General features: G+C 45.7%; 1 protein-coding gene across 5 annotated transcripts in view; it reads right to left on the reverse strand.

Moving 5' to 3' along the window:
• PTPN5 (protein tyrosine phosphatase non-receptor type 5) overlaps positions 1-27,759 on the reverse strand; it is a 160,090-nt gene that overhangs the window by 52,284 nt on the left and 80,047 nt on the right. For all 5 annotated transcript variants that reach the window (XM_075928115.1, XM_075928116.1, XM_075928117.1 and 2 more), the window contains 3 exons: positions 6,902-7,083; positions 5,853-5,972; positions 1,161-1,244 (listed from right to left, as the gene is read on the reverse strand). In XM_075928115.1, the coding sequence (XP_075784230.1) occupies positions 1,161-1,244; positions 5,853-5,972; positions 6,902-7,083 (386 nt within the window). The remainder of the gene's footprint in view (positions 1-1,160; positions 1,245-5,852; positions 5,973-6,901; positions 7,084-27,759) is intronic.

Below are 27,759 nucleotides of genomic sequence, written 5' to 3' on the forward strand. Positions count from 1 at the left end.
AGCACCCCTGTTATTCTGATTTATAATGCAGGTTGGCATATTTCACTATAAAACTGCCTTAAATTCATGCCATTCAGACTAAGAAAAGTCCAATTCTTGTACTTTAATATGTACAATTATACCTCTTGTCAGAAGTTTATTTGCTTACACAATACATCTTGTTAAAGAACAGCAGCATCTAAAAAGTAGAAAATTACACAGCTAGGCTAACCTCACTGCCCACACCAGTGATCAGAATCATGGAGGTATTAACACTAATTTACATGCTTTGTGAATGCTTTTAAAACGCCCATTCAGCCAGCTGCATTAAGCAGAAGCCTGTAGCAGTATATTGTCTCAGAGCAAACTTAACTATTGTGTACACTGCATTAAAATGCTTATTCACACACACCACATGCATGTCAACTGCTGTTATCTCCCGGGCAGTCAGAAGGTCTATTATGTAAAGGGCACTAGATCACAATTAGCATTTCCATATTTCTAAAATCTGTTTTCAAGAAGTTAATTCCCTTTCTCCAACGTGAAAATCTAGTGTGGCTTTGGCATCCTGAGGATATGTGACTAGAGACCCCAGAATCACTAAGACTTCCTCCTAAATTACCCAGGCAGCACATGCTTTTGTGCCAGCTGCACCATCAATGGAAAAGGGCAGGGTGCTCTCCCTCTGTTCTCACCTGGCTGAGAGTTAACAAAACATTAACAGTAGGGGCACGATCGATCTTACTAAGCAGGTAGGACCTTGGCCTACATACATAGAAGTATACAGTCCCAGATCTGTTCAGTGCTATGGGACAGCTCCTCTTGCCCCTAGAGTTAATGGGTGCTTTGCAATTGATTTTGGAGGCAGTAAGATTAGATCCTTCTTTTGCTGGACTCCACCCCTCCTGTTCAATGTAAGAATACATTATCCACCTGTGTGTGGAGGAATAAAGGGATCTGATGAATCACCATTCATCAAGGAAACCGAACAGAGGAAAGTGCACTCCACACTTCTGCTACATAAAGCGTGCAGTAATTATGTGGAAATAGCCCAAAGGTATTATTTTGAAATCAAACAACTCAAAGTAAATGAGACACCTGGTAAGAACACACTGCAAAAGGGTGTGAATACATTTAATGCTGTTCAGTAAGAACATTGGATTTCTAAAACGGTAGCTTACCAGAGTTCCTATGAGTAACAATCCTAGCGAAACTAAAGACAGCAGGAAATATAACATTGTGATGCTTCCGACTCCAGTCAGGTCCTGTGAAACAACAAAAATGACAGTTCAGAGCATGCAAGGGAACATGTGAGAAACTATACCTATTGTTCCTGGTGTTCACTTCACAAGGATTTTTATGCTGCTGTCTTTCTTTAGCACAAACTCCATGATCCAAAAATCTTGGGGTTTTACATATTATGTAAAGTGCGATGATTATTTACAGCAAATCTACGCTAGTGCACAATGTGCTATCTGAAAGTCTTAAGCTGGCAGTAAGTAGTACATGGGTCTCACATGGGCCCTTTGCACCGGGGTGATTTTTGTTCGCTACAATAATAATAGGAATATAATCCTGAACTCTCACAAACTTCTACAGGAGTTTTGCAAGATTAGTTCCGGGATGCAGAAAGATCCAAGGTGAAATCCTGGCCCCGCTGAAGCAAGTGGCAGAACTCCAACTGACTTCTATAAGCCCAGGCGTTCACAGAATTGGCTCATTAAACCCAGCTGAAGAGATCCATGATGAAGAGTCACTTTTCTGAATGTTAGCAGATTTTTTCCTCTTTACTGTTTTAAAGTTTTCTTTTGCAAGGGAATGGTGCTGCAATAAATAATAACCAATGATATGCATGAACATCTGTGCACATGCAGATTTGTCATATTTTTAAACTATTTAGGAAGTTTTAATAGATTTACACATTATTGCCATGTAAATACCAGAAGGAAAACAGTCATTACAACCGTTAGCTATTGTTTAGAGAGACATTTTATGGGACTATAATCATCAGCTTTGTCTATTTAACTGACTTATCATATTACACAGTGAGCATCTGTAGTGGAGCAGCAGCCTCACTCCAGGTCAAAAACAGGCCAGGCGGGGGGCTGTACAATCCAAGCCAAGAAGAGTAAAGGGAGACCTCTGCCAATAAGGGCCAGGCTGGACTGTATAAAAGACAGCAGAGCTGAAGGGAGCTCGATCTCTCCATAACCACCAAGGGATAAGGAGCTTGGGTCTTAGAAGGGGGAGGAGCTAATGGCACCTTGGAGAAAGCAGTTCTGAGCAGGATCAGGGGAGCCAGAAAGATGCATCAGACAAGGGGAAGGCAGAACAAGGTTGTTGCCAGAGAGTCCCTGGGCTGGGACCCAGAGTAGCGGGTGGCTCTGGGTCCCACCCCTCCTAACACCACACTTTGCAACCACAGAGCCTGGCCTTTACAGACAGCTTTGGGGCTGTAGGTGGCCATGGTAGAAGGCGTGAGACTGAAGACAGCTGATACCCTCTGGACAGAAGGAGAACCAAGTGGTGGGTACTGATGGGGGGGTACTGTCCTGAAAAGGACACCACAATGCAGGGAGCAATATGGGTCCACAGTGAGATGGTGGAGACAGTGAAGCAGCATGACGACAGGTGAGATAGTGGCCAGAAGGCAGCACATGCCCATGGACTGAGCCAGTTCTCAGTCTGACCAGCAGGAGATGCTGCGGCGGTGAGTTGACCCTGCTACAGCATCATAACACTATTTAATTCATTTCTAGTGATTTTACTTAACTGAGTGAAATCTCTATATGCACATATTTACAAGACCAGGTCTGGGCTGTCAAATACTTATATTCAAAACTTTGATGGTGTGTGCGTGTATTTTTGCAGATGAATGTACAGTAAACTTCCGATAATCCGGCACCTTTAGGATCCAGGGGGTGCCAGATTATCAGATATGCCGGACTATCAGAAGGGGTGCTATGAGGGGTCTGGAGTGGGATGGGAGGGGATGCCACTCCAGACCCCTCATAGCCCCCCCATTACGATAGTCCGGCTCTGCCCCAGGCGTCCCTGATTCAGCCGCTGCTGGTCAGTTTCAGCAGCAGCTGAATCCCAACGCCCCTCGGCGCTGCGGGACCAACCCGGCAGCACCCCAGCTGCTCTGCCCCAGGGATCCCCAAGTCAGCCGCTGCTGAAACAGATCAGCGGCTGATTCCAGGATGCCAGACTAATGGAGTTTTACTGTACTTTCAAACTCGTTCGTCTTCTCATGTTGCATTCTAAGAATCACTCTCCTCCGTAGTGAACCTCCTTTATGTTAAAGTTATGGAAGTCAGGACATTACTGGAGTGAACAATTAATTTGTGATTGACAAATTACACTCAAAATAATACAAGTGCCTCCTACTGTAGGAGTTTTGATTATGCATTATGAATCTAACTGAGAAAGGCCAGATTTAAAAAACACACACACTTGTCTGTAATAAATGAAAGAGCAGGTAATATCCAAGTTCACAAACACTGTTCAGGGAATACGGAAAGCAGTCTCCAGTGTACTGTAAACATGTGATATAAGCACTCAGATCTCCTATATGCGTTGCACAGCCATTACTGGAAAACTGATGCACCACAGCTCCAAACATCCACATGATAAAGCATTTTTGCCTGATTTTCAAAGGTTTTGATCACTGTAGCCCCATGTAAGTAAGGAGGTGATTATACTACAATTGGCTGTGTGATTGTAGCACAAGCAGACATATCTGTGCTAGCTTTGGTACAGTTAGCACGGCTACATATAAGAGCAGAGATGCTTTGGCATGGACTTCAGCATGGGCTATACAAGCACGCTAGAGACCCCGGGTACTCTCATTGGCCTGTGCTTTAGCTAAGCTCGCTAAAGTTGGTACAAGTATACTGGCCCAATTTAGGGATGTTAAATTTAGATTAATTGGCTAATTGAATAGTTGATGCAATTTGCATTGATATGTGATTAGTTGATAGGGCGCCTCCGCCTTTGAAGTGTAGCAACAGCCCCCAGGCTAAAGTGCCGCAGAAAGCACGGGACCAGCAGGGGACTCAACTAGTGCTCCCCGCAGCGTTTCAAAGCGGCGGTGCCACATGGAGCCTGGGGTCAGCGAAGCAGTCTCCAGCCAACCCCAGGCTCCATTCAGCACTGCCTCTTTGAAACACTGCACGGAGCCCAGTGTCAGGCTGCATGCGGTGTTTCCAAGAGGCACCACTGCATGGAGCCTGGGGTCAGTGGGGGAGTCCCCAGCCGACCCTGGGCTCCATGCAGCACTGCCGCTTTGAAACGCCATGTGAAGTCTGGGCTAGCTGGGGATTCCCCAGGCTGCATACAGCGTTTCAAAGCAGCAGTGCTGCATGGAGCCTGGGGTCTGGCCCTAGGTTCCACGCGTACCTGCCGCTTTGAAGCAACCCCTCTTTTTTCTCCCCGCTTGCTGCCGCTTTCTGATAGAGGCAGCAGGAGGGGAAGGGGGGAGCGACTAGTCGACTAGAGTGATGACTATCCAATAAGCATTTTCTTGTTGGATAGTTGACTAGTCATTTACATCCCTAGCCCAATCACAACTCTGACTGCAGTGCAGATGCACCCTGTGGCTCTGACTACATTAGAGATGCTTGCCCCAAAGTAATTATACTGATAACTCACCAGATTAACTCACACAGGTGTTAGGGATATGAACAGGTATATGGTTACCCCATAAGCATCACCCTTAATGGAGCAGACCACCCCCCTGTCTCCTCTCTCTGGGCTGGGGCAGTCCCCCCTACTCATCCCCTTTGATTGGTTAACCAATTAAACACTATATTTACCCAGTTAACCCATTAAGCAGGATTTTACATCCCTAACTTCTATAAGCCCTGTATTAGAGTGGTGTCATACACTAGGGCTATGTCTACACTGGTGGGTTCTTGTGCCAGAAATATGCAAATGAGGCTAAGCGTGGAATATCGCTGAGCCTCATTTGAATATCTAATTAGCTGCCATTTTTGCGGAAGAAAAACCCTCTTGCTGATTATTTTCAGGAATAATGCGCAAGAGGGTTTTTCTTGCGCAAGAAGGGGCAGTGTTGACAGCTCCTTCTGGCGCAAGAGCCTCTTCCGCAAAAATGGCGGCTCATTAGATATGCAAATGAGGCTCAGCGACAGTCCACGCTTAGCCTCATTTGCATACTTCTGGCGCAAGAACCTGCCAGTGTAGACATAGCCTAGGAGTTTGCACTGGGGAAGATCCATAGACATAGTTATGCCAGTGCAAATCTTCTAATGTAGACAGAGCCTAAAACTCACTCAAAAGTTCAGGATAATTACTTTTAGTTATCATTAGGCTAATAATGTACAATACATTTCTAATGAAATTACACAGGTTATGCCTATCTTTTCCAGTGGTATTACCTGGGCGTAACCAAGGCCAGAATCTGGCCCACTGTGTTTCTAAATGAAGGCTGGAATTGAGCTGGTCAACTGTTCTGGAGAGTCTTGTGAGAGGCTCCATCAGCTTCTACAGAACCTAAGACTTTTTATTTGTCTTCCTAAATTGAATGCTAGCCCTTCACTGACAGGGAAATAAACAATATGGGCCTGACCCTTCACAGCCTTGCTTATTATGTAGTCTTTACTCCTGAGTAAACAAGTGCAAAGGTCACCCCTTCAGATTTGGCCTGGGATTTTTAAAGACTTATTTGCTTTATGTTGGTTTCCTGGGAAAATTCTTCTGGATTCCAGAGTAGATACACATTAAGGCAATCACCATGTTTTAATACATACCATATCTTTTATACATTTACTCCGAGAAGATACAAGAATTATTATTCAAGGATACTGACTTTGGACCTGCAACCTTAAATAGAGAGAAAGAAGCAAACTTACCTCTCCTGGATTTGAGATGAACTGTTCAAATGGTGTTAGCAAGTAGGACAGCAGGTCAAAGGCATTCTGAGCTGTCTGAATTGTCCCAAAACCACTGTACCATAACATCATGCAGAAAAGCTGTGCAATAATCAATCCGATAATACATAATAAGCATTCCTCATTAGACACACGTTTATTTTCATTTCAAAACTGCATAATTAACTAATTTAGTTCTCACTGATTTTATGTTGATCATCACTTTCACTTTAAGAAGTCAGGTATCTTCTGTGCTACCGCTTAACCAGAATAAAAAAAGACAGAGACCCCGATGCTCAGCCGCTATCTATCAGTACAGTAATGTTCAACAGAGTGATGCTGATTTACACCAGCAAAAATCTGATGTAGGGAATGTACAAAGAGAGAGAGCATTTGATTCTTGAACTCTTAATGGAAGGCTATTAGAATGCATAACATGCAAGGCATGCTCCAACACAACTCTTATAAATATATAAGTTCTCGCTATGACAAGAGAGAGATGAACATACACATAGATATGATAATATGCAAAAAAATTCATTTCAAGCAGTTACGATTGCTAGTCACAACATGGCTGGCAATGACTCCCAAAAGCAAGAAAACGAAGAATGAAATCACCTAAACATGCAAACCTTTTACTCCTCCACTGAGAGGTACAAACCTTCCTATTACCATATCATATACAGTGCACCACATAATCTTAACTCTGCCTCCCTTGCTCCCGCACCACTTCGTACACACCCTTAACCAGACTATTCCTCCTCAACATTATGGATGTTTGGTGTAGCAGCTGGCTGTTGGGAGAGGGCAGTTTGGCAAAGGGATGTTTCCACAAGGGTGGTTAAAGGAGGTGAGCCACAGTAATGGTGGTAAAGAGGAGTGTAGCACTGACAGTGCAGCTATTCCAACTGATACCAACGGAGTATCTGACCCTGATAATACACGACTGAAAAAAAAAATCTCACAACGTCAACAATTGTAAAAATGAGGATTCCATTTTGAGCAAGTTATAAAGTATGCTACTGACTTACCAGTATCTGCAAGAGGGCAAATAAATACACACTGCCTGCTGTTGTCAATCCATTCCGCCAGGCAGCCCAGCCGTGCTTTAGAGTTCTTGGTGAGGCTTTCTGGGATTGTTCCTTCCCACTTTGCTGTCCTTGCTGTCCATCAACTTCATCGACTGACTCCATCACTGCTGACTTGGCGAGACCTTCAAATGCAAATGACACGGGCAGGGAATGAAAAGCTGTGCAACTCGGCAGCCGTCGCGGAGGCTGTGAGGAATATTATTTTTGTGAAGATGTTGGTTACCTCTCCGTTCTGCATCAGTAAGTGCAGCTCGAGATTCAAGCGTCACACTCTATTAGTACAGCAGTATTCACCTACCTTCGTCAGAAAAAGTAAGCGTGGGCGGATAAATTATTTTTCTTTTATTTCTGTAGTAACAGAACCTGGGGCTTTGTTGTTAATAAATTCTCATTTACATTGCTGCGTCTTTCTTTTCTTCCTAAGGAGTTCTGGGTTTGGTTCCTCATTCTGGACACTCACTTGCTGTAAGATGCTGGTCAAATTGTTTAATCTCTCTCTGCCTGTTTCCTCTCTCACCCATTGCCAGGCCTATTTAAAATGCAAGGTCTCAGGACAGAGCCAGTCTCTTACTATATGTTTGTATAGTTCCTAGCACAAGACCTTGATCTTGGCATTGCAGCCTCTAGGCATTCGTAGTAAAAGTAATAGAGTGGTCTGAGTGTGCTCTGACAGCTGATTACTACTGGTACAAGGCCACTGGCTTCAAAGGAACTACACAATTTACACCAGCTGGCTTTCTAGTCACAGATTAGTAGCATTTTAATCCCATTTCATATAGGGGTAAATGAATTCACAGGCTGTGAATGAGCAAGAAATCAGGGCCAATAACTTCAGTGAAATTACTGCTGATTTAAACTGGTGTATATCAGAAGAGAAGCAGGCCGAGAGATTGCCCTGTGACCAAGACCACAGCTATGGCAACAAACCCTAAACCAAATACACCAGCACAGGATAATGGCCACAGAAGAATTACTGTGGTTTTCTGAGGTAAGATTTTTTTTCAGGCTGAATCATCATTTGTCATCTATTTTTCTAAAGGTCCAAAAATTGTACGCAAGATTCTCAGATGGTATACATTTGCCACAACTCTATTAAAGTAAACAGAATAGTGGATTTATATCAGTTGAGGGTCTTAAACACAGTAGATAAGACTTTACAGAAGCATGTCGTCTCCCTTTTCTAAATAGCACCAAATTTAGAAATAAGCTATTTTGAAATTAGCTCGAAATAAGCTACGCAATTTGCGTAGCACAAATGGCATTGCTTATTTTGAGGTAAGGGTGCAGTGTAGATGCACCCTAGAAGTTCCAGGTTCACACCCTGCTGATAACTAATGTAGGCAGTCAATGGGGTACCACAGAATGGATTTTTTTTTTCATTTTTCCATTTTCTATATAAAAGGCTAAGAGATTACATACAAAATGTATGTTATTATAATACTAGGATTTCAAAGTCAAATGTTAGAAAATTTCAGAATTAAGGTTAGCCTTGTCTATGCAAAGACGTGACACCACTCTAATTAAAATCAATTTTGGAAAAGTGTATCAAATACAATAAATCAATATGACAGGGGTGGGCAACCCCTGGCACAGGTGCCACAAATGGGCACATGAGCGGATTTTCCTTGGCACACGAGGTGGGAGCTCAGCCCCTCCTTCCTCCCCCCGGCAGCTGAGAGCCTGTTCTTTAACCTGTGCAGCGACACACAAAAAAATTATAAGCCCGCCCACCTCCCTGGCAGCACTCACTTTCCTCCTGCTCCTGGAAGGTGAGTGTCATGGCTGCTCCTGCTGATGGGGACGGTCCAGGGCTGCGTTTGGGTGAGGGGGTTGAAGACCAGAGTGTGTGTGGGGTGGTGTTGAAGCCGCAGGCGGCCTGGGAATTGGAGGGGGTGTGTGTTGCAGCCATGGGCAGGTTGGGGACTGGAGAGGGAGTGTTGCAGCTTTGGGCAGGTTGAGGACCAGAGGGGGGGGGGCACTGAAGCGGTAGGCGAGTTGCTGCCGCTGGGGGTTGGAGCCGGCAGGTGAGTTGCTGCCCTTGGGGGTTGAAGCCAGAAGCTATCCTGAAAAAACTCTATTTGCACATGCACAGTACTGACTGTCTTGCATGCTGCTTAAAATATCAAACTATAAGCCCAAAATCAGAAAACTCAGCAAGGCCAAGAACCACACTAAATGGTAAGATCTGCATCTTAATTCATTTATTAATGAAGCTGCTGTAAGTAGGACTATTATGGACTTTAAAAAGTATCACCGGCACTCAGACTCATACATAGAGGTGAAAAGGTCAAAACTCAGCACTTCACCTCTGAAAGGTTGGTGACCCCTGCTATATGAGCTAATGTTAAGTGTCTAGGCAAGGTTTTGTGTTGATTCAATTATATCGATTGTAAAGCACAGCTTTAATTAACCAAATGCCAATCTGTGTGTTGACCAGGTGACGATAGTTTTTAATTACATGTTCTCATTCCATTTGTTCTAGAAGACCCCTGCCTCATTTAGTGAGCAGAAAGATCAGGAAATGAGACAGAGAGCTGCAAGAGGAGAAAGGATGTTGGTATTAAGGCTCTGGACTGGGACTTGGGAAGTCTGGGTTTTATTCCTGGCTCTGCCACAGACTACCCATGGACAAGACCAGTGTTCCCTGTAAGCTGGGCATTTGTGAGGCCTCTCAGGAGAGATTCAAATGCCACCCAACTGATTAGCAGAGGGCCCGCAGCTAGGGTTTGTGTTTCTATCAGTGGTGCACGTTCACACATGCCTTGGTGCATACAGGGGGCCCAACAGACTTGCTGGGAACCTGGGCAAAGCTTGTGTCAGGGAGCCAGTGCTGTGCTTCCGAAGGAGAGAGGTTTTGGGTGGAATGGGCGGGTCTAGCAACAACCAGCCCTCCGGAGCACACCGCACAGTGCTCCAGGAACAATCTAAAAGGACGTGGAGTTCCAGATGCTGCTGCAGTAGCAGCAGTGGTGGCCGGAAGCCCCGGACCCTTTTGAATCGCTGAGCCCCAGAGCAACTGTCCCCTTTGTCCCCCATTAGCAGGCCTGGGTGCACATGAAAAAAAAAACCTATTCCACCCATGGATGGAAAAAATCCACACACAGATGGAAGAGTAGAGGGAACATTGGACAAGACTGTTGTAATTCCTGCATACAAAAATGGTGATTACGACTGCATAGTCAACCTAACAGTAGCATTACCTAGCTACTTTGCCTAACGTTGCAACCCGACTGTTCTTTTGACATAGCAGTTGTATGCAGTGTTAGTAAGATATTCCATCAAAACATATTTTCGTTTGGCTGGTTTTGGTGGCAGCTCTGCATTGCTGGTTCACACAGATTGTGGGTCAGACACCATACGACTATGACAGTGACCAAAGTTCTCTGGCGGAAAATTCAGTTTTTAATCACAGCTTAATGCCACTACAAGCAGTCCTATTATTGAAAGGCAACCTAAAATATCAAAATAGACAGAGCATCATCTAGTGCCACAACATAACCTCCTGTCCCAGCTGTTTGCAAAGAAAGGATTGCTTGTCTGGATGGGTATGTCCACACTACAGCGCTAATTCGAACTTAGTTCGAATTAGTTAATTCAAACTAAGCTAATTCAAACTAACACATCCAGACTAAAAAACTAGTTTGAATTAGCGTTTTGCTAATTCGAACTAGCATGTCCACACAGAGTGGACCCTGAACCGGGGTTAAGGATGGCCGGAAGCAGTGCCGGCAGGGCATCAGATGAGGACTTAGAGCGTGGAGCTGCTGGCTCAGGCTAGCTGAGGGCTGTGCTTAAAGGGACCCGACCCCCACCCCGGACTGACAGTTCTCAGGAGTGCCCCGCTTGCAAAGCAGTCCTGGCTTGGATTGCCCGGAGTACCCACACTGGGCACATCACAGCACTCGGCCATCAGACCGGCTGCACTTGCCGCAGGCTGCCATCTGGGGAGAGGGGGCAATTGGGGGGCTGCAGGAGAGGTTCCACCCCCAGAAGCCCACAGAACCAGCCCAGTCCTCCCCATTGGGGGCTCGTACCCCATTCCTCCTTCACCTCCTTCCACTTACCCTTCCCTAGCCCCCCTTCCTGATGTACAAAATAAAGGACAATTGTGTTCAAAATAGAATCTCTCTTTATTGAACAAAACTGGGGAAGACTGGGAAAAGGAGGTGGGAGAGGGGAAGAGAGGAGGGCAACTACAATGATGAGGGGTTTGGAACAGGTCCCATATGACGAGAGGCTAAAGAGACTGGGACTTTTCAGCTTAGAAAAGAGGAGATGGAGGGGGATATGATAGAGGTCTATAAAAGCATGAGTGGGGTGGAGAGGATGCATACAGAAAAGTTCTTCATTAGTTCCCATAAAGAAGGACTAGGGGACACCAAAGGAAAGGAATGGGTAGCAGGCTTCAAACTAGTAACAGAAAGTTGTTCTTCACAAAGCAAATAGTCAACCTGTGGAACTCCTTGCTGCAGGAGGCTGTGAAGGCTAGAACTAGAACAGAGTTTAAAGAGAAGTGAGATCAAGTCATGGAGGTTGGATCCATGGAGTGGTATTAGCCAGGGGGTAGAAGTGGTGTCCCTGCCCGAAGTTTGTGGAAGGCTGGAGATGGATGGCACGAGACAAATGGCTTGGTCATTGTCTTTGGTCCATCCCCTCCAGGGTCCCTAGGGTTGGCCGCTGTCAGCAGACAGGCTACTGGGCTAGATGGACCTTTGGTCTGACCCAGTACGGCCATTCTAAGCTCAGGGCTCAGGGTCGGGGGTCTCGGTGGACCACCTTGATTTTCATGCAAACCTGCTCCTGGGTGGCCAGGCTGGCAGCTCTCCTGCCCTAGACAGCCGCTTTCCTGTGCCTAGTGTGGAGATCGTGGACGAGGACCACGATGTCTGCACTGGACCAGGCGGGTGCCCGCCTCTTGTGGTCCTGGGCAAGCTCCCGGGAGCCTGCCCTAGACGGCCGTATTCCTGTGCCTAGTGCGGAGGTCGTGGATGTTGGAGGCCTCCCCCCAAATCTCGATGAGGTCCACGATCTCCGCACTAGACCAGGCAGGCGCCTGCCTTTTGCGGCCCCGGGCAGGCTACTGGGAGCCGCCAGCCTGGTCCCGGGAAGAGGCGGAGGGCTGGGGGGCATCGGGTGGCTGGCTCGTGCTGTGCCAGGTGCAGGGTCTGCTGGCTGGGTGCTGGCAGGCTTGCACCTGGCCCGGGCACCGTAGCCAGCCCGTGCCCCTTTAAGGGGCCCGGGGCCAGGAGGGGGGCAATAGAGTTTCCCTGGTGTTGGCCAGAGTGGCCACCAGGGAAAGCTGGGGAGGGCTAGCCTCCCACTAGTTCGAATTAAGGGGCTACACACCCCTTAATTCGAACTAGTAAGTTCGAACTAGGCTTAGTCCTTGTAAAATGAGGTTTACCTAGTTCGAACTAAGCGCTCCGTTAGTTCGAATTAAGTTCAAACTAGCGGAGCGCTAGTGTAGCGCCTATCAAAGTTAATTCGATCTAACGTCTGTTAGTTTGAATTAACTTTGTAGTGTAGACATACCCGATCAGACCGAGGGTTGATCTAGTCCATTATCCTGCTTCAAAAAGTGGCTTCTAGCATGAGATGTTTTCAGAGAAAGTAGCAAGAAACTGCTTAACAGATTCTCTGCTAATAGGAAATGTTTTTTCTTCACCTCATCTATCAGTGGTCAGTTTATGCCCCAAAGCCATGAACCCAGAGAATGTCACTGTTTTTGTAGCACTCTCTCTGAGTGTGTATGTAGACAGATAGATGAGATGATAGGAGAAAGAGGAAATATATATATAGTCAGGAAGTACTGGAATCCTAGCTGCATGCTAAAGGGCAGCACTAGTAATGAGTGAGAGAGATAATGATGCCTTGGAGCAACAAACACATGTGCCCTGATTCAGAAGATAAATGTTTCAGATGAACCGTGTTGAGCTTGTATTACTGTATGTACAAATCAGCAGGGAACTCCCAGGGTCTGACATTCATCTTTCACATTCATGGTTGCTGTGGAAGAAATACCGCCAGAGTCACACATGCTACAGTTCCCATTTCAGCAGGAACCCTGTGTCCTCTTCAGCGGATGGATGCTAATACTCAAGAGATTACTACAGCCCCATTTATAATCAGATATTACTATTTATTTTGGAACTAGCAGATGTGCCCTGCATTGCTCCCTAAGCCATTGTTTTTGAGGGGGTTAGGAGGTGTGCAGGGGCTCAGGGCAGAGGGGGAGGCAGGGGACTCAGGAGAGCCCTAGGCTGGTCAGGGCTCTGCTGCCCTGCCGGCGGCTCAGCTCCTGGGCAGGGGGAGGCCATCCCAGGGGGAGGAGAGGATATGGTGGCAGCGGCTGCAGTGGCTGGCTGCAGCTGCTCTCTGGGGGGCCAAGGCTGCTCTGCACTGTCGGTGGCTCCTATTGGGGAGGAGCCATGGCTGTGGGGGCTGTGCTGTGCTGCCAGCAGCTCTTCTGGGGTGTGTGTGTGCAGCAGTGGGGGCTGCGCTGCCCTGCCAGCAGCTGCTTTGGGGGGATGGCGGTAGCTGCACTGGCTGGCACTGGCTGGTGGCTGCTCCCCAGGACAGCCAGGGCTCTGCTGTCCTGCTGGAGGTGCTCACCAGCAGAAGGGCGGGAGAAGGCGGGGCTGGGTAGTGGGGCTACCCTTCCAGCTCCAGAGCTGGAGCCAAGGCCCAGAGGATGGAAGGGTTTGGCCTGAGGCTTTGGGGGATGGGAGCCACTTACCTGGGCTGGTGGCCTGCAACATACAATCACAGAATACTAGGACTGGAAGGGACCTCGAGAGGTCATCGAGTCCAGTCCCCTGCCCTCATGGCAGGACCCAGTACTGTCTAGACCATCCCTGATAGACATTTATCTAACCTACTCTTAAATATCTCCTGACATGGAGATTCCACAAGCTCCCTGGGCAATTATTCCAGTGTTTAACCACCCTAACAGTTAGGAACTTTTTCCTAATGTCCAGCCTAAACCTCCCTTGCTGCAGTTTAAGCCCATCGCTTCTTGTTCTATCCTCAAAGGCCAGGAAGAACAATTTTTCTCCCTCCTCCTTGTGACACCCTTTTAGATATCTGAAAACTGCTATCATGTCCCCACTCAGTCTTCTATTTTCTAAACTAAACAAGCCAAATTCTTTCAGTCTTCCTTCATAGGTCATGTTCTCTAGACTTTTAATCATTCTTGTTGCTCTTATCTGGACTTTCTCCAATTTCTCCACATCTTTCTTGAAATGTGGTCCCCAGAACTGGACACAATACTCCAACTGAGGCCTAACCAGAGCAGAGTAGAATGGAAGAATGACTTCTTGTGTCTTGCTCACAACAGACCTGTTAATGCATCCTAGAATCATGTTTGTTCTTTTGCAACAGAGTCACACTGTTGACTGATATTCAGCTTGTGGTCCACTATAACCCCTAGATCCCTTTCTGCCATACTCCTTCCTAGACAGTCGCTTCCCATTCTGTATGTGTGAAACTGATTGTTCCTTCCTAAGTGGAGCACTTTGCATTTGTCTTTATTAAACTTCATCCTGTTTACCTCAGACCATTTCTCCAATTTGTTCAGATCATTTTGAATTATGACCCTATCCTCCAAAGCAGTTGCAAGAACATGCAGAGACCCCTGTCTCAGCTGGCCATTCTCTTCCTGGTGCAGCCATCCCCCCGCAGTCACTCTGCAGTATAACTGTCCCCCACAATTGCTGTCCTTCCCCCCCCCCCCCCCGTGGTCACTGTGGAGCATAACTGTCTCTGCTATCAGACCCCCCTCCCTTTAAAAACAAATCAGATTCCAGGCACATAACATTGTCCTGGTACAATAAACCTTGCTTTAAGTTAGGAAGCTGCATAGCAAATCTGCTGTTCCTAGCTCAACATTTAGGATCAATCTGTGAACAAACGGACTCACAGACAGAAGACAGACGCATTTCTAAAATAGATTATAGATAAAAATCCCTTCATCTGACCCCCCCAGTCCAGTGTTTCCAATGGTGGAATAAAATCTACTATATCAATACAAATGTGAAGAGATACACAATCATTATACATTACTCATCTCCACTACACTATACATATGGAAGTCTTATTTCTGGGGAATCCTACAAAGGGCTTTTTTAAAAAATCAGTAAAATCCCAAACTCTAAAATAACAGTTTGTGACTAAGATACTTCTCAAATTGATGGTGTATTGTATTTATGAAATATGCAAAACCCTATAAAACCAGCATTTCGGCAGCAAAATAAAGAAATGCATACACCTGGGCTGGCATTAGGGCAGGAGCGGCAGATTGGATTTAAATTCCCCTTAACACCGAAGCATACAGAAGAAAGCCTTGCTTCCCATTCTGTGAGCTGGAAGGCCTGAAAAGCAGCCAAAAACCAAGCAGGAGACCAAAACCTAGAAGACCAGAGAGATGAAACAGGGGAAACTCTAATTCATGCTTCATACCATGGAGGCTCAATCTATGAGAGTGCTGAATTAAATGGATCTACTGGCTGAAACTTCAGCAGAGGAAAGAAGCAATGGGCCACGTCTGCTCCTATCACCGGAGGCACCTGCAGCCACTATATGGTGCAGTTTGGCTGCACTGTGCCTTGACTCCACTTTGTACCCTTCCCACACTGGACAAAAGCCACGTTTCCTGCCTTCTGGGGAGGGAGGGAGAAGGCGGGGCGTGAGAAAATTTGCCTTATAGGGAATAGCCAATAATAGGAAGCATGCTGAAATATGAACATATTGGCAGTATTTAAATCCCAGAGATATTACTGATGTTTTCGATAAGCATCCTAGAGCCACATGAGACCCCTACATCTTCTGATGTCAAACTTCAGCCACCTGTTGAAATCACAGTCACTGAGTTCCAGCGATATATTTGGTAACTCTGATGGGTCATGCTCAGCACATTTACACTACTTATAGCGGCCTATCCAACAGTCTCTTATGGATACATGCCTCTTAATTCTGTATGCAGACGACAGCCGCTGGCACTATCTCTACGCAAATCTAATGAAACCCCTTTCAAGTCTTCAAGGGGCAACGTTTGGGGATGAGGCTCGGTTCAATGAGCACACAGATGTCTGGAAGGTGTTGGCAACTGCAAGAATTGTTCCATAATAGAAGAGCAGCTGGAGACAGAGAAAGGTAAATGAGGCAAAGAATCAGTGCTAGGAATGGATCTGGGAATATTAGGAGGACACTGCCTGGAGACTGTGTACTTCTTTCCTATCTCAAATGCAGTGAGGGGAGGAAAAACAAAAATGAGGTAATTAACCCATAAGCCAATGACTAATCTTGCTACCTTGAAACTCGCCATAGTCTGTAACACAGGAGTGAGCAATAGTTTTTGATGGGGCTACTCCAAGAATTTGGTGATCAGTCAAAGGCTACACTCTTTATAATATTAATGGAGGGAGTGTGGGGTCTGGGATGGAGGATGGGTGCAGAAGGAAGCTCACAGTAGGGCACTGGGTGCAGGAGATGGTGTGGGGGCTGAGAGGGAGTTTGGGTGAAAGGTGGGGCTGTGACCTGAGGCAGAGGATTGGGATGTTGGAGGGGGTGCAGGATCCAGGAGGGAGTTGTGACCTGAGGCATGAGTACAGGAAGGGGTGCAGAGAGTTTGGGTTGTGCCCTGGGGCAAGGTGTGGGCACGTGGGAGGAGGTGAGATGCGAAGTGCAGGCTGTGACTGAGAGGTGCTTACAGCAGTAGGCAGCTCCTGGCTGGCAGCCCAGCGGGACCGTCAGGCCCCCAAAGCAGCATGGAGCTGAGAGGACTGTGCTGGGGGCAGGAGCAGTGTCCAATAGCTCCCCTTCACTGGGCACACGGTGCCAAGACACACACAGCTCCAGCAGCCAGCTGCTCTGAGCAATGTGTGGGGCTGTGGCAGGCAGGGAGCCTAGCCTGCCTCCAGTCCTACGCAGCCATGGGACAGGGGGGCAGCCCAAAGTGCCATGGCAGGCTGAATCCAAGCGATCGGTGGGCTAGATTTGGTCCGTGGGATGCATTGCATTAAGTTACAAATAAGTTACACTACATTTCCTACACTGGTCCTGTGCCCTGTGGGCAGGTCACTATGCATTTGCTGTAAGTGAGATAGGCCAGAGTGGTCTGATTCATCCAAGAAAATCACTTCCTCTCATAGCTCTCTGTGATGCTTGCTCATTTGTTCAAGCACCAATAGCGAACACTGAGAAACACAGCAGCAATGCCCAACCCCTGCCTTAGCCTCCATGCTGACAACTGACCTCTGGCTTCTTGAGCTAATTCCAGGTCTTCTCTATGCTACCGGGCCGTGGGCACCACTGCATTGTCTGGATCTGCTCTATTCAGAGCAGCCCGACAGGTCCAAGAAGCTGGATAAAATGTTGGCTAAGAGAAACAGACAAAGGGGCTGAACAGAATCTGTGTCAGAAGCCAAAGCGAATATAGAGAGTAAATGAACCTCCCAAAGTACAATGGTTACAGTAAGATTTAGGGTGGGAGGGGAGGATTAACTCTGACTTATATGAACTCCAGACCCAACATTTCAAATCCTCTTTGGAGCGAGTCCAGATTTGAGCATACACAGCAACCAAGAGCACGTGCTCGGTAAGCTTTTAACTGGTCTAGTGAAAACATCAAGAGACCCACCTCAGAAGATATCTGACAGCTCATTTCAAACACAGGAAACAACATGGATAAATCCAAATGTTCCAATTTGTGCATCACTTCATGCTATAAATCGGGATGGGAAACCTTAGGCCCAGGGGCCAGATGCAGCCCCTGGCTTGCCTGGATCTGGCCCCTGCGGCTCAGGGGGCTCCCCAGCATTGGGGAGCCTGTGCTGCCACTCCAGCGCACCCCCCCACACACACTGCCCGCCGCAGGGCTGGAGCACACAAAATCTATTACACTGGGGCCCCATAAGCTCTGGTGTAAGAAGGGAATGCAGGGAGTGTCTTTCTCCTTCTCCAACGGGGGTTACATCAGTGAATGTTTTTTTTTTTTTTAAATCTCACTTGTGTACGTTCCCTGACAGATTTTTCTGTGGGTCAGTGGCCCCCGACCCAAAAAAGATTCCCTGCTCCTGCTGTAAGTTATCAAAACCATTTCTAAGCCATTTTGATATTTAACTGAAAGCCAAGACTCCTTTGAGCAAATTATAATTTTAATTGCAACACTTTACTTCAGCTGGAACCAAAACTAAATGTAAGAGAGGAGAAGAAGAAATAAAATATTATAATGATAATTACTATAAACAAGAGGCTGGAACAGCTTTGATTATTGTTAATTGCAGACAAAGGCAAAGGAAAGGACTCAACCATGGAGCTGATTTTCAGAGGTGCTGAGTCCCCTCTGATATTTGTTTTGACATTAAATTCAGTTTCTTTTGCACTGTCCTCACACTTTCAGCTTTCAATACCCTGCACATTTTTGCATTGTAAACACCTAATGCCTCTTAGAAGTTGGAGGTGGGAGGAAATTGGGGGATTTGATAGTTTTGTAGGGAACAGTTGAGACTTTCAATACTAATTGAAACAGCTAAGGATAGCTGCATATGCAGAAATTAAATCCCACCATTGGCAGCTATTTCATCTATTGTCTTTAGGTTTCAGGATTAACATCCCAACAGAGACAAATGGGAAATGTAAATATTTCAGTCCTGTTGCTTCAGGCTCTCTGCAAACTCAGGAAAGTATCACTTCATCTTCTTAGACTTGGTTCCCCTTGTCTATGCTAGAAAGATTTTATCTTCTTAAATGGAAGTTCAGACTCAGAATGCATTTCTGCAGCTCTGGAATTGTGGTATTTGGTGGGCCCTAAATATATGATCTTAAATGCACCTATATAGAGAAAGTGCCCAATTACTTTTCTTCAGTCTATCGTTGGAACCATATCAATCTCATTCATCCTCTCTTCCGTTTTGGAAGGAATCCCTCCTCCCCAAGGCCCATTTTAGCTCTAAAAATGAAAACTTCAAATGCTTGGTCAGATGCTGGCATGGTAGATGACAAACCAGAGATTCCTGTGCTCGCCCTTTAAACTGCCTTCCTTGCAATTAAGCTACACTATTAGCGGCAGTTTGGATGAAGCTCAGCGTCTCACTTAGGCCATGTCTACAGTACAAGAAAGTCGAATTTATTAAGGTCGATTTTTAGTACGTCATTCTGGATCGTTGAAGGTGCATGTTCCCACTGTGTACAAGTTTGAAGTAGCCCATTCCCAGTATGGTAGCTACTGTCGACTTTGAGAGCGATGCACTGTGGCTAGCTACACCACCGTGTCTGCTGGGACCAAAACTGTGCAGCAAGTGATTCTGGGGACATACTGTCAATGGCCAATAATGTACTCCTTTGCTCCCTCTCCCTCTTCTTGGTAGGGAAAGGTACATGAGGTGTGCATCTTTAGGAACTCCTGGCCATTCGGCCAGTGACAAACTAGAACTGAACTACAGTCAGAGATGTTAAAATAGTGACCCTTGGAGACCCAGCCTATCCCTGGCTCCTATGGCTCATGAAGCCGTACATGGGATGTCTGGACTGCAGCAAGGAGCAGTTCAACTACAGGCTGAGCAACTACAGAATGGTGGTTGACTGTGCTTTGGGGCATTTAAAGGGAAAGCTCTGCAGTATGCTGACTAGGTTAGACCTCAGTGAAAGCAACATTCCCATAGTTGTGGCAGCCTTGTGTGTGCTCCATAATATTTGTGAGAGCAAGAGGGAAATGTATCTGCCCAGGTGGAATGCAGTGCCTAGCCAGGGATTTTGAGCTGCCAGACACCAAGGCAATAAGGAGAGCCTAGCAAGGGGCATAGCAAGTGTTAATCAGAGATGCTCTGAAAGACAGTTTTATGAGTGGCCAGTTTTGAGAGTCACGCATGTTGTTGTCTCTGCATTCAGTGCCTCTGCGTTCAGTGTGCTTGCCTGTAATCCCCCATGTGCCATGCAGTCCATCACATCTGCCATGGATGACACCACTCTCTCCTGATGCTTTACTTCCCGTTCCCTGCATGCTCTCCTTTCTTCCTGCTCCATGCACATCTCCTCCAGCAGCATATTCCTCCACTCACTTATCCAATTCCCCGTTCAAGTTGGTGGATTGCATTTGTTCCTTGAACATCTCTTCCCTAGTCCATTTTTGCCTGCAGATTTGTACCAGGTGGGCAGCTGGCAAGGCGGGGGGACTGTGCAGCAGGCTGACTGTTGTTCCTGCTGTAACAGAAAGTGAAGGACAGACTTTACAGGCAACACGTTGTAGAAGGTAAAGCCTAATCTCTATTAGGACAAAATGAAGGTCTATCGAAATACAATAGGGATGTGTTAGGTACAAGGCCACAGTTATGATTTTAGGTGGTCACTTTGCAGCAGGCACACCTCAGAGCTCTTAAGGGAGCAGCTGGACTCAGTTTGGTGGCAAGGATGGTAAGGGACAGGCCAATGGTAAGGGGCACAAACGAGAAGGTGGGAGGAGTCTGGTCGTGGTGGCAGGACAGAGGCTCACACCACACCTGAGTGTTCAGCATCCCTCGGTTGCCAGGAGAATGCAACTTTCCCATGTCACAGAAGCAAGTCAGTGGGAAGGAGAGAGGAGAGGATCCAGTTGCAGAAGGGCAGTGGCTTGCATGGCACCTGTGTGTTTGACACCTGCCATTTGCCAGGAGAGTGTAACTTTTCCTTGCCGTAGAAGCGAGTGGGTGAGAGAAAGGGGGATGAGTTCTGGTCATGGCAGCAGGGCAGGGGCACAAGCCATGTTTCATTTCAGATGAGCAAATGGAAGTTTACTACAGAGGCATCAGCTAATAGCTTCCCGTGCTTTATCCAGGTTGCCATGTGAGATATCGGTCTTCTCCGAATCACACAGAGTGACTGGGAGAAACAGCTGAGTGAATGTGGCCAGAAACCTGGACCTCTTGCTGCAATGCTTTGTGCTGCAGTGATGCCAGGCCACTTACTGCTGGGTTGGCGTGGAAAGGTGTCTTACCATGGAGGATGGCGTTAGGCTGGCCTCCACAGAAGACTTGTGATAAGGATGAAAGAGTTCCTCTATGAGAGCTTTATGGAGATGTGCAGGGAGGATTCCTGCTCCATCTCCAGACATGTTAGCAAGCTGTTTTGGGGACTCTCCACTGTGTAGGCACAGATCACACCTGATTACCTTAACCCACTTTTAGCAAGTTAAAAAATTTGAACTCACCACAAGTGCCCTTCCCAGGACCAGTGTCCAACTGTGAAACGTCCTGGGAGGAGGGGATTGTCTCCAAAAGTTATAAAAAGTTCTTGGCTCTTGGGACCTCAGTTGCCCTGCTTGCCTGCTGACCATTCTTCTTCTCCTCTACCATGATGTCCTCCACGCCATTGCCCGAGACTGCCTGAGGAATCTACAGACTGGCTAAGGAAGTTAGTCGGGTGTCATCCCCCGTACTCCCAGGATTGGATGCAGCTGTTCGTAGAAGCAGCATGTTTGTGGCAATGCTCCAGACTGTCAGTTTGCCTCCTTTGTCTTTTGACACAACTGCTTCAGCTCCTTTATTTTCATGCAACAGTGCTGGGCATCCCTGATTTATCCTTTCTGATCCATGCTCCTTGCAATCATAGATATCTGCATTTCTTTTGCTGGTTTGTAGTTCTGTGAGAACAGATCCTGCTCCCCAGACAGCAGTGAGGTCCAGGACCGCCTGCATGCTCCATGCTAGTGCTTGTCTGCAACCCTGGGAACTCACAGAGCTCATGGAACTAATGGTCAGGTGTGGTGCCTTCTCTGAGGTCTGATCACCACACTGGCCACACAGGAAATGAAATTCACATTTTCCTAGGGCTTTTCCTGTTCACCTGGAGAACAGCAGTGTTGGAAGTTGTGACCAGACAAGTCATTACAGGGCACTGTGGAACACCCTATGGAGGCCAAGAACGTGGATTTTCACAGCAGTGTGTTTACACTACTGGAAAGTCGACCATGCAAGATCAAATTTAGTGAAAAGCAGGAGTACAGAAAACTGACTTTAACCAACCTTTAGGTCGATGGAAGGGCTTAGTAGTAAGGACACGTGGTTTAGAAAATTGACCTAATGCAACTAAGTTGGACCTAAACTCTCAGCATTGACCTGGCCTCTGCTTCATCCAAAGCTTATCTTCAGCACAGTTTCTAGGCTGTGGAAGAGGTGCAATAGTGGGGACAGCAAGTAAACTGTAGGGAGACGTGGAAATTGTAATGTAGGGAAGTGGGCATTATCAGTCACCACTGATAAGCACAAAGATCAGGTCTTGATCCATCTCTCGAGTTTAGGGGTGCTAGAATTCTGTGCTGCTGTTTGAGCCATTCCCTAATGACTATCAAAGGAAGAAAACGTCAATAGAAACTAAAGCAAGAAACAAAGTAAATGCGAGTCCTTTAAAGTAAACCATGCAGAGGGAAGCCACTGAACAATCTGAAGCCATTTAAAAGCAGATCAAAAGCAACATGAACAATGAAATAGCAATAGGGAACTCTTATATTTTAACAAAGCCTTTCGTTCTACAAGAGTCCTAATGAGTTTACAAACTATGGGCTTTCGATGGGAAATGAACAAGTACAGCCAAGACACAAGTTTGGACATGCTGCTCTAGCTAGTTATACTGTAGGAATCAATTCCCCCCATAGGGAAAGGCAACCATCTTTGGGGAGGAATATGGCAGGTAAGCAACAGGGCAGAAAGAAGCTGGCCAGAAAAAAAGCACAATTTTTTTGAGAAGCAAGAGGTTAAGAAGTTTAAATTTGAAAATAGCCAGACCATCTGCTGGTGGCATGTTCACTCCCCGATTTTCTTCATGTTTAATATTTGTCTCTTGCCATCTTTCACCCATCTAGTTAAGATCTTCCTTTCTCCTTCTGTTCTGTTCCATTTTCCTCTCATCTCTCTAATAGCTGCTTCTGGGAGCTGCTAATCCTGGAACTCACAAGGGAGCGGCATTTCTTGACTTAGTCCTAAGTGGTGCACAGTATCTGGTCCAAGAGGTGAATACAGCTGAATTGTTTGGCATTAGCAACCATAATGTAATTAAATGTAACATTCTTGTAGGAAGGTGGGGGGGGGGGGACTATCAAAGAACTATCACTTAACTTAAAAAATGAGGTGGTTAGTTAAAAGACAAAATAAAAGGAACAGTCACAATTATGAAATGCTCACAAACTGCCTGGAGACTTTTTAAAAAGACCAAAACTGAGACTCAAACTAAATATATACTTTAAATAATAAAATGAATATTAAGAGCCTCAAAAATGGTACCATAGGTAAACAGCGTAAAAGAAGCAGAGACCAAAAATATATCTTTTAGAAATCAGAAGTCTAATCCAACCAAGGAAAATAGAAAGGACAGTAAACTCTGGCAAAACAAATGTAAAACTATTGGACAGGCCACAAAAGTCTTTGAAGGAAAATATAAAAACTAATAGTACATTTTTAAAGTACATGAGAAGTAGGACGACTGCCAAATAATAAGTGGGGACACTGGAAGACAGGAGTGCTAAAAGAGTACTCAGGAACAAAAGAACATCAGAAGAATGGCCATACTGGATCAGCCCAAAGGTTCATCTTGTCTAGTTTCTTGTCTTCTGACAATGGCCAATGCCAGGTGCCCAGAGGCAATTAACAGAATGGGTAATCATCAAGTGATCCCTCCTCTATCACTCATTCCCAGCTTCTGGCACATAGAAGCTAGGGACACCATTCCTGCTCATCTTGGCTAACAGCCAATGATGGACCTATTCTCCATTAATTTATATAGCTCTTTTTTGAACCTTGTTATACTCTTGGCCTTCACAAAGAGTTCCACAAGTTGACTCTGTGTTGTGTGACAAAAAGGCTTTCTTTTGTTTGTTTTAAACCTGCTGCCTATTAATTTAATTTGGTGACCCCTACTTCTTGTGTTATAAGAAGGAATAAATTCCCTTTCCTTATCTACTTCCTCCACCCCAGTCATGATTTTATAGACCTCTATCATATCCCCACTTGTCTTTTATCCCAGCTGAAAATACCAGTTTTATTAATCTCTCCTCATATGGCAGCTGTTAATAATTTTTGTTGCCCTTTTCTCAGCCTTTTCCAACTCTAATATTTTTGAGATGAGGTGACCACATCTGCCCCACACAGTATTCAAGATCTGGGCATACCAGGGTTTTATACATAGGCAATATGATATTTACACTCAAGAAAGGCAAGGCTATTCTAGGGAAGCTAAATAAATTCTTTGCCTGGGCCCTCACTGCAGAGGAAATGAGGGAGATTCCTATATTGGAGCCATTCTTACTAGGTGACAAATCTGTGAAACTATTCCAGATTGAGATATCAATAGAGTAGGTTTTGGAACAAATTGGTAAAATAAACAGTAATAAGTCATTAAGAGCAGATGGTATTCTACCAGGAGTTCTGAAGAAACTTAAATATGAAAATCACATACTAACTGTGGTATATCACCTGCTGCTTAAATCAGCCTCTGTGCCAGATGACTGGCAGATATCTAATGTAAGACCTATTTTTAAAAAGGATCCAGAAAAAATCTTGGCAATTAGAGGCCAGTAAAGCTGACTTCAGTGCCAGGAAAATGGGTTGAAATACAGTAAAGAACAGAATTATCAGACACATATTGGGGAAGAGCCAATATGGCTTTTGTAAGAGGAAATTATGCTTCATTAATCTATTAGATTTCTTTGGGGGGGGGGTAAAAATGTGAAAAAGAAGAGAGTGAATATAGTATACTTGGATTTTCAGAACGCTTTTGACATGATCCCTCATAAAAAAGGTCTTAAACAAAGTAGGCAGTCCTGGGTTAGAAGGAAAATCTTCTCCTGCATCAGAATTGGTTAAAAGGTAGGAAACAAAAAGGTAAGAATAAACAGTTTTCACAGGGAAAAGACCTAAATAGCAGGGTCCCCCAAGGATCTGTACCGGGACCAGTGCTGTTTATCATATTCATAAATGATCTGGAAAAGGGGGTAAACAGTGAGGGGCAAAATCTGCAATCACTCCAGATCAGGGATGGGAAATAATTTTTTGCTGGGGGCCACTTTGGGAAATTTTTGAAGTGGCCCCAGGCTGCACAGGAAGGAGCGGGGCATTGAGCCGAAGGGGCAGGGCCAAGTTATTTCCAGGTGTCCCACCTCTAGACAATGATTGGTGTAGGGGTGAGGGAGTGCCTTTGTCTCCACCCTATGTTCCCCCAAGATTCCCATACCCCTGGCGTGGGAGGAGACTTCCCTTAGTCCCCTTCCCCTACGCCAATTAAGGCCTGGGGGCGGGGGAGCACGCAAAACCTCCTCCGCTTGCCCCCTCCCCCCCAGCTTGTGAGCAGCACGCTAGCACAGCATGCTCCTGGCAGGGCGGGAGGAATCTTTGCATGCTCCCCCATCCCCAGACTCTAATTGGCCTGGGGTAGGGGAGTAGCAGGGACTCCGCGGGCCGGATCCACCCACTTGGCAGGCTGGATCCGGCCTGTGTAGGCCCTTTTGCCCACCCCTGCTCCAGATAGTTAAGCCCAAAGCAAAGAGAGACAAAGGGATCACACAAAACAGTGCAACTGCGCAACAACATAGCAAATGACATTCAATGTTGATAAATGCAAAGTAATGCACATTGGAAATCATAATCCCAACTATAAATACAAAATGATAGAGTCTAAATTAGCTGCCACCACTCAAGAAAAAAAAATACTGGAATCAATGTGGATAGTTCTCTGAAAACATCTGCTAAGTGTGCAGGGGCAATTAAAAAAAGCTAACAGAATATTAGGAACCATTAGGAAAAGGATAAATAGTATGACAAAAGTCATAATGCCACTCTATAAATCGACTCTAAGCTCACACTTTGAATATTGCATGCAGTTCTGGTTACAACCATCTCAAAAAAGACATGGCAAAAGACCAGCTTGCTTAACAAGGAGATCTTGCACGATCTCAAAATAAAAAAGGAGTCATATAAAAAATGGAAACTAGGACAACTAACAAAGGAGGAATATAGGCAAGCAACACGGGAATGCAGGGGCAAGATTAGAAAGGCAAAGGCACAAAATGAGATCAAACTAGCTACAGGCATAAAGGGAAACAAGAAGACCTTTTATAAATACATTAAAAGCAAGAGGAAGACCAAGGACAGGGTAGGCCCACTGCTTAGTGAGGAGGGAGAAGCAGTAACAGGGAACTTGGAAATGGCGGAGATGCTCAATGACTTCTTTGTTTCGGTCTTCACCGAGAAGTCTGGAGGTGTGCCTAACGTAGTGAATACAAGCAGAGAGAGGGTAAGTTTAGAAGATAGGATACACAAAGAACAAGTTAAAAATCACATAGGAAAGTTAGATGTCAGCAAGTCACCAGGTCCTGATGAAATGCATCCCAGGATACTCAAGGAGCTGATAGAGGAGGTATCTGAGCCTTTAGCTATGATCTTTGAAAAATCATGGCAGACAGGGGAGATTCCAGAAGACTGGAAAAGGGCAAATATTGTGCCCATCTATAAAAAGGGGAATAAGAACAACCCAGGAAACTACAGACCGGTCAGTTTAACGTCTGTCCCAGGGAAGATAATGGAGCAGGTAATTAAGGAAATCATATGCAAACACTTGGAAGGTAATAAAGTGATAGGGAATAGCCAGCATGGGTTTGTGAAGAACAAGTCATGCCAAACTAATCTGATAGCTTTCTTTGATAAGATAACGAGCCTTGTGGATAAGGGAGAAGCGGTGGATGTCATATACCTAGACTTTAGTAAGGCATTTGATACGGTCTCGCATGATATTCTTATTGATAAACTAGGCAAATATAACTTAGATAGGGCCACGATAAGGTGGGTGCATAATTGGCTGGATAACCGTAGTCAGAGAGTTGTTGTTAATGGTTCTAAATCCTGCTGGAAAGGGATAACAAGTGGAGTTCCTCAAGGGTCTGTTTTGGGACCCGTACTGTTCAATATCTTCATCAATGATGTAGATATTGGGATAGAGAGTACGCTTATTAAGTTTGCAGATGATACCAAACTGGGTGGGGTTGCAACTTCTTTGGAGGATAGGGACATAATTCAAAATGACCTTAGCAAGTTAGAGAAATGGTCAGAGGTAAACAGGATGAGGTTTAATAAAGAGAAATGCAAAGTGCTCCACTTAGGAAGGAACAATCTGTTCCATACATACAAGATGGGAAGCGACTGTCTAGGAAGGAGCATGGCGGAAAGGGATCTAGGGGTCATAGTGGACCACAAGTTGAATATGAGCCAACAGTGTGATGCTGTTGCAAAAAAAGCAAATATGATTCTAGATTGTATCAACAGGTGTGTTGTAAGCAAAACTCGTGAAGTCATTCTGCCGCTCTACTCTGCACTAGTTAGGCCTCAGCTGGAGTACTGTGTCCAGTTCTGGGCGCCACATTTCAAGAAAGATGTGGAGAAATTGGAAAGGGTACAGAGAAGAGCGACAAGAATGATTAAAGGTTTAGAGAACATGACCTATGAAGCCAGGCTTCATGAACTGGGCTTGTTTAGTTTGGAAAAAAGAAGATTAAGGGGGGACATGATAGCGGTTTTCAAATATCTAAAAGGGTGTCACAAGGAGGAAGGAGAAAATTTGTTCCTCTTGGTTTCTGAGGACAGGACAAGGAGTAATGGGCTTAAAGTGCAGCAGGGGAGGTTTAGATTGGACATTAGGAAAAAATTCCTAACTGTCAGGGTGGTCAAATATTGGAATAAATTGCCAAGGGAGGTGGTGGAATCTCCCTCTCTGGAGATATTTAAGAACAGGTTAGATAGACATCTGTCAGGGATGGTGTAGACGGAGCTTGATCCTGCCTTGAGGGC

This window comes from Pelodiscus sinensis, chromosome 4 (genome assembly GCF_049634645.1).
Source record: "Pelodiscus sinensis isolate JC-2024 chromosome 4, ASM4963464v1, whole genome shotgun sequence".
Classification (NCBI taxonomy): domain Eukaryota; kingdom Metazoa; phylum Chordata; order Testudines; family Trionychidae; genus Pelodiscus; species Pelodiscus sinensis.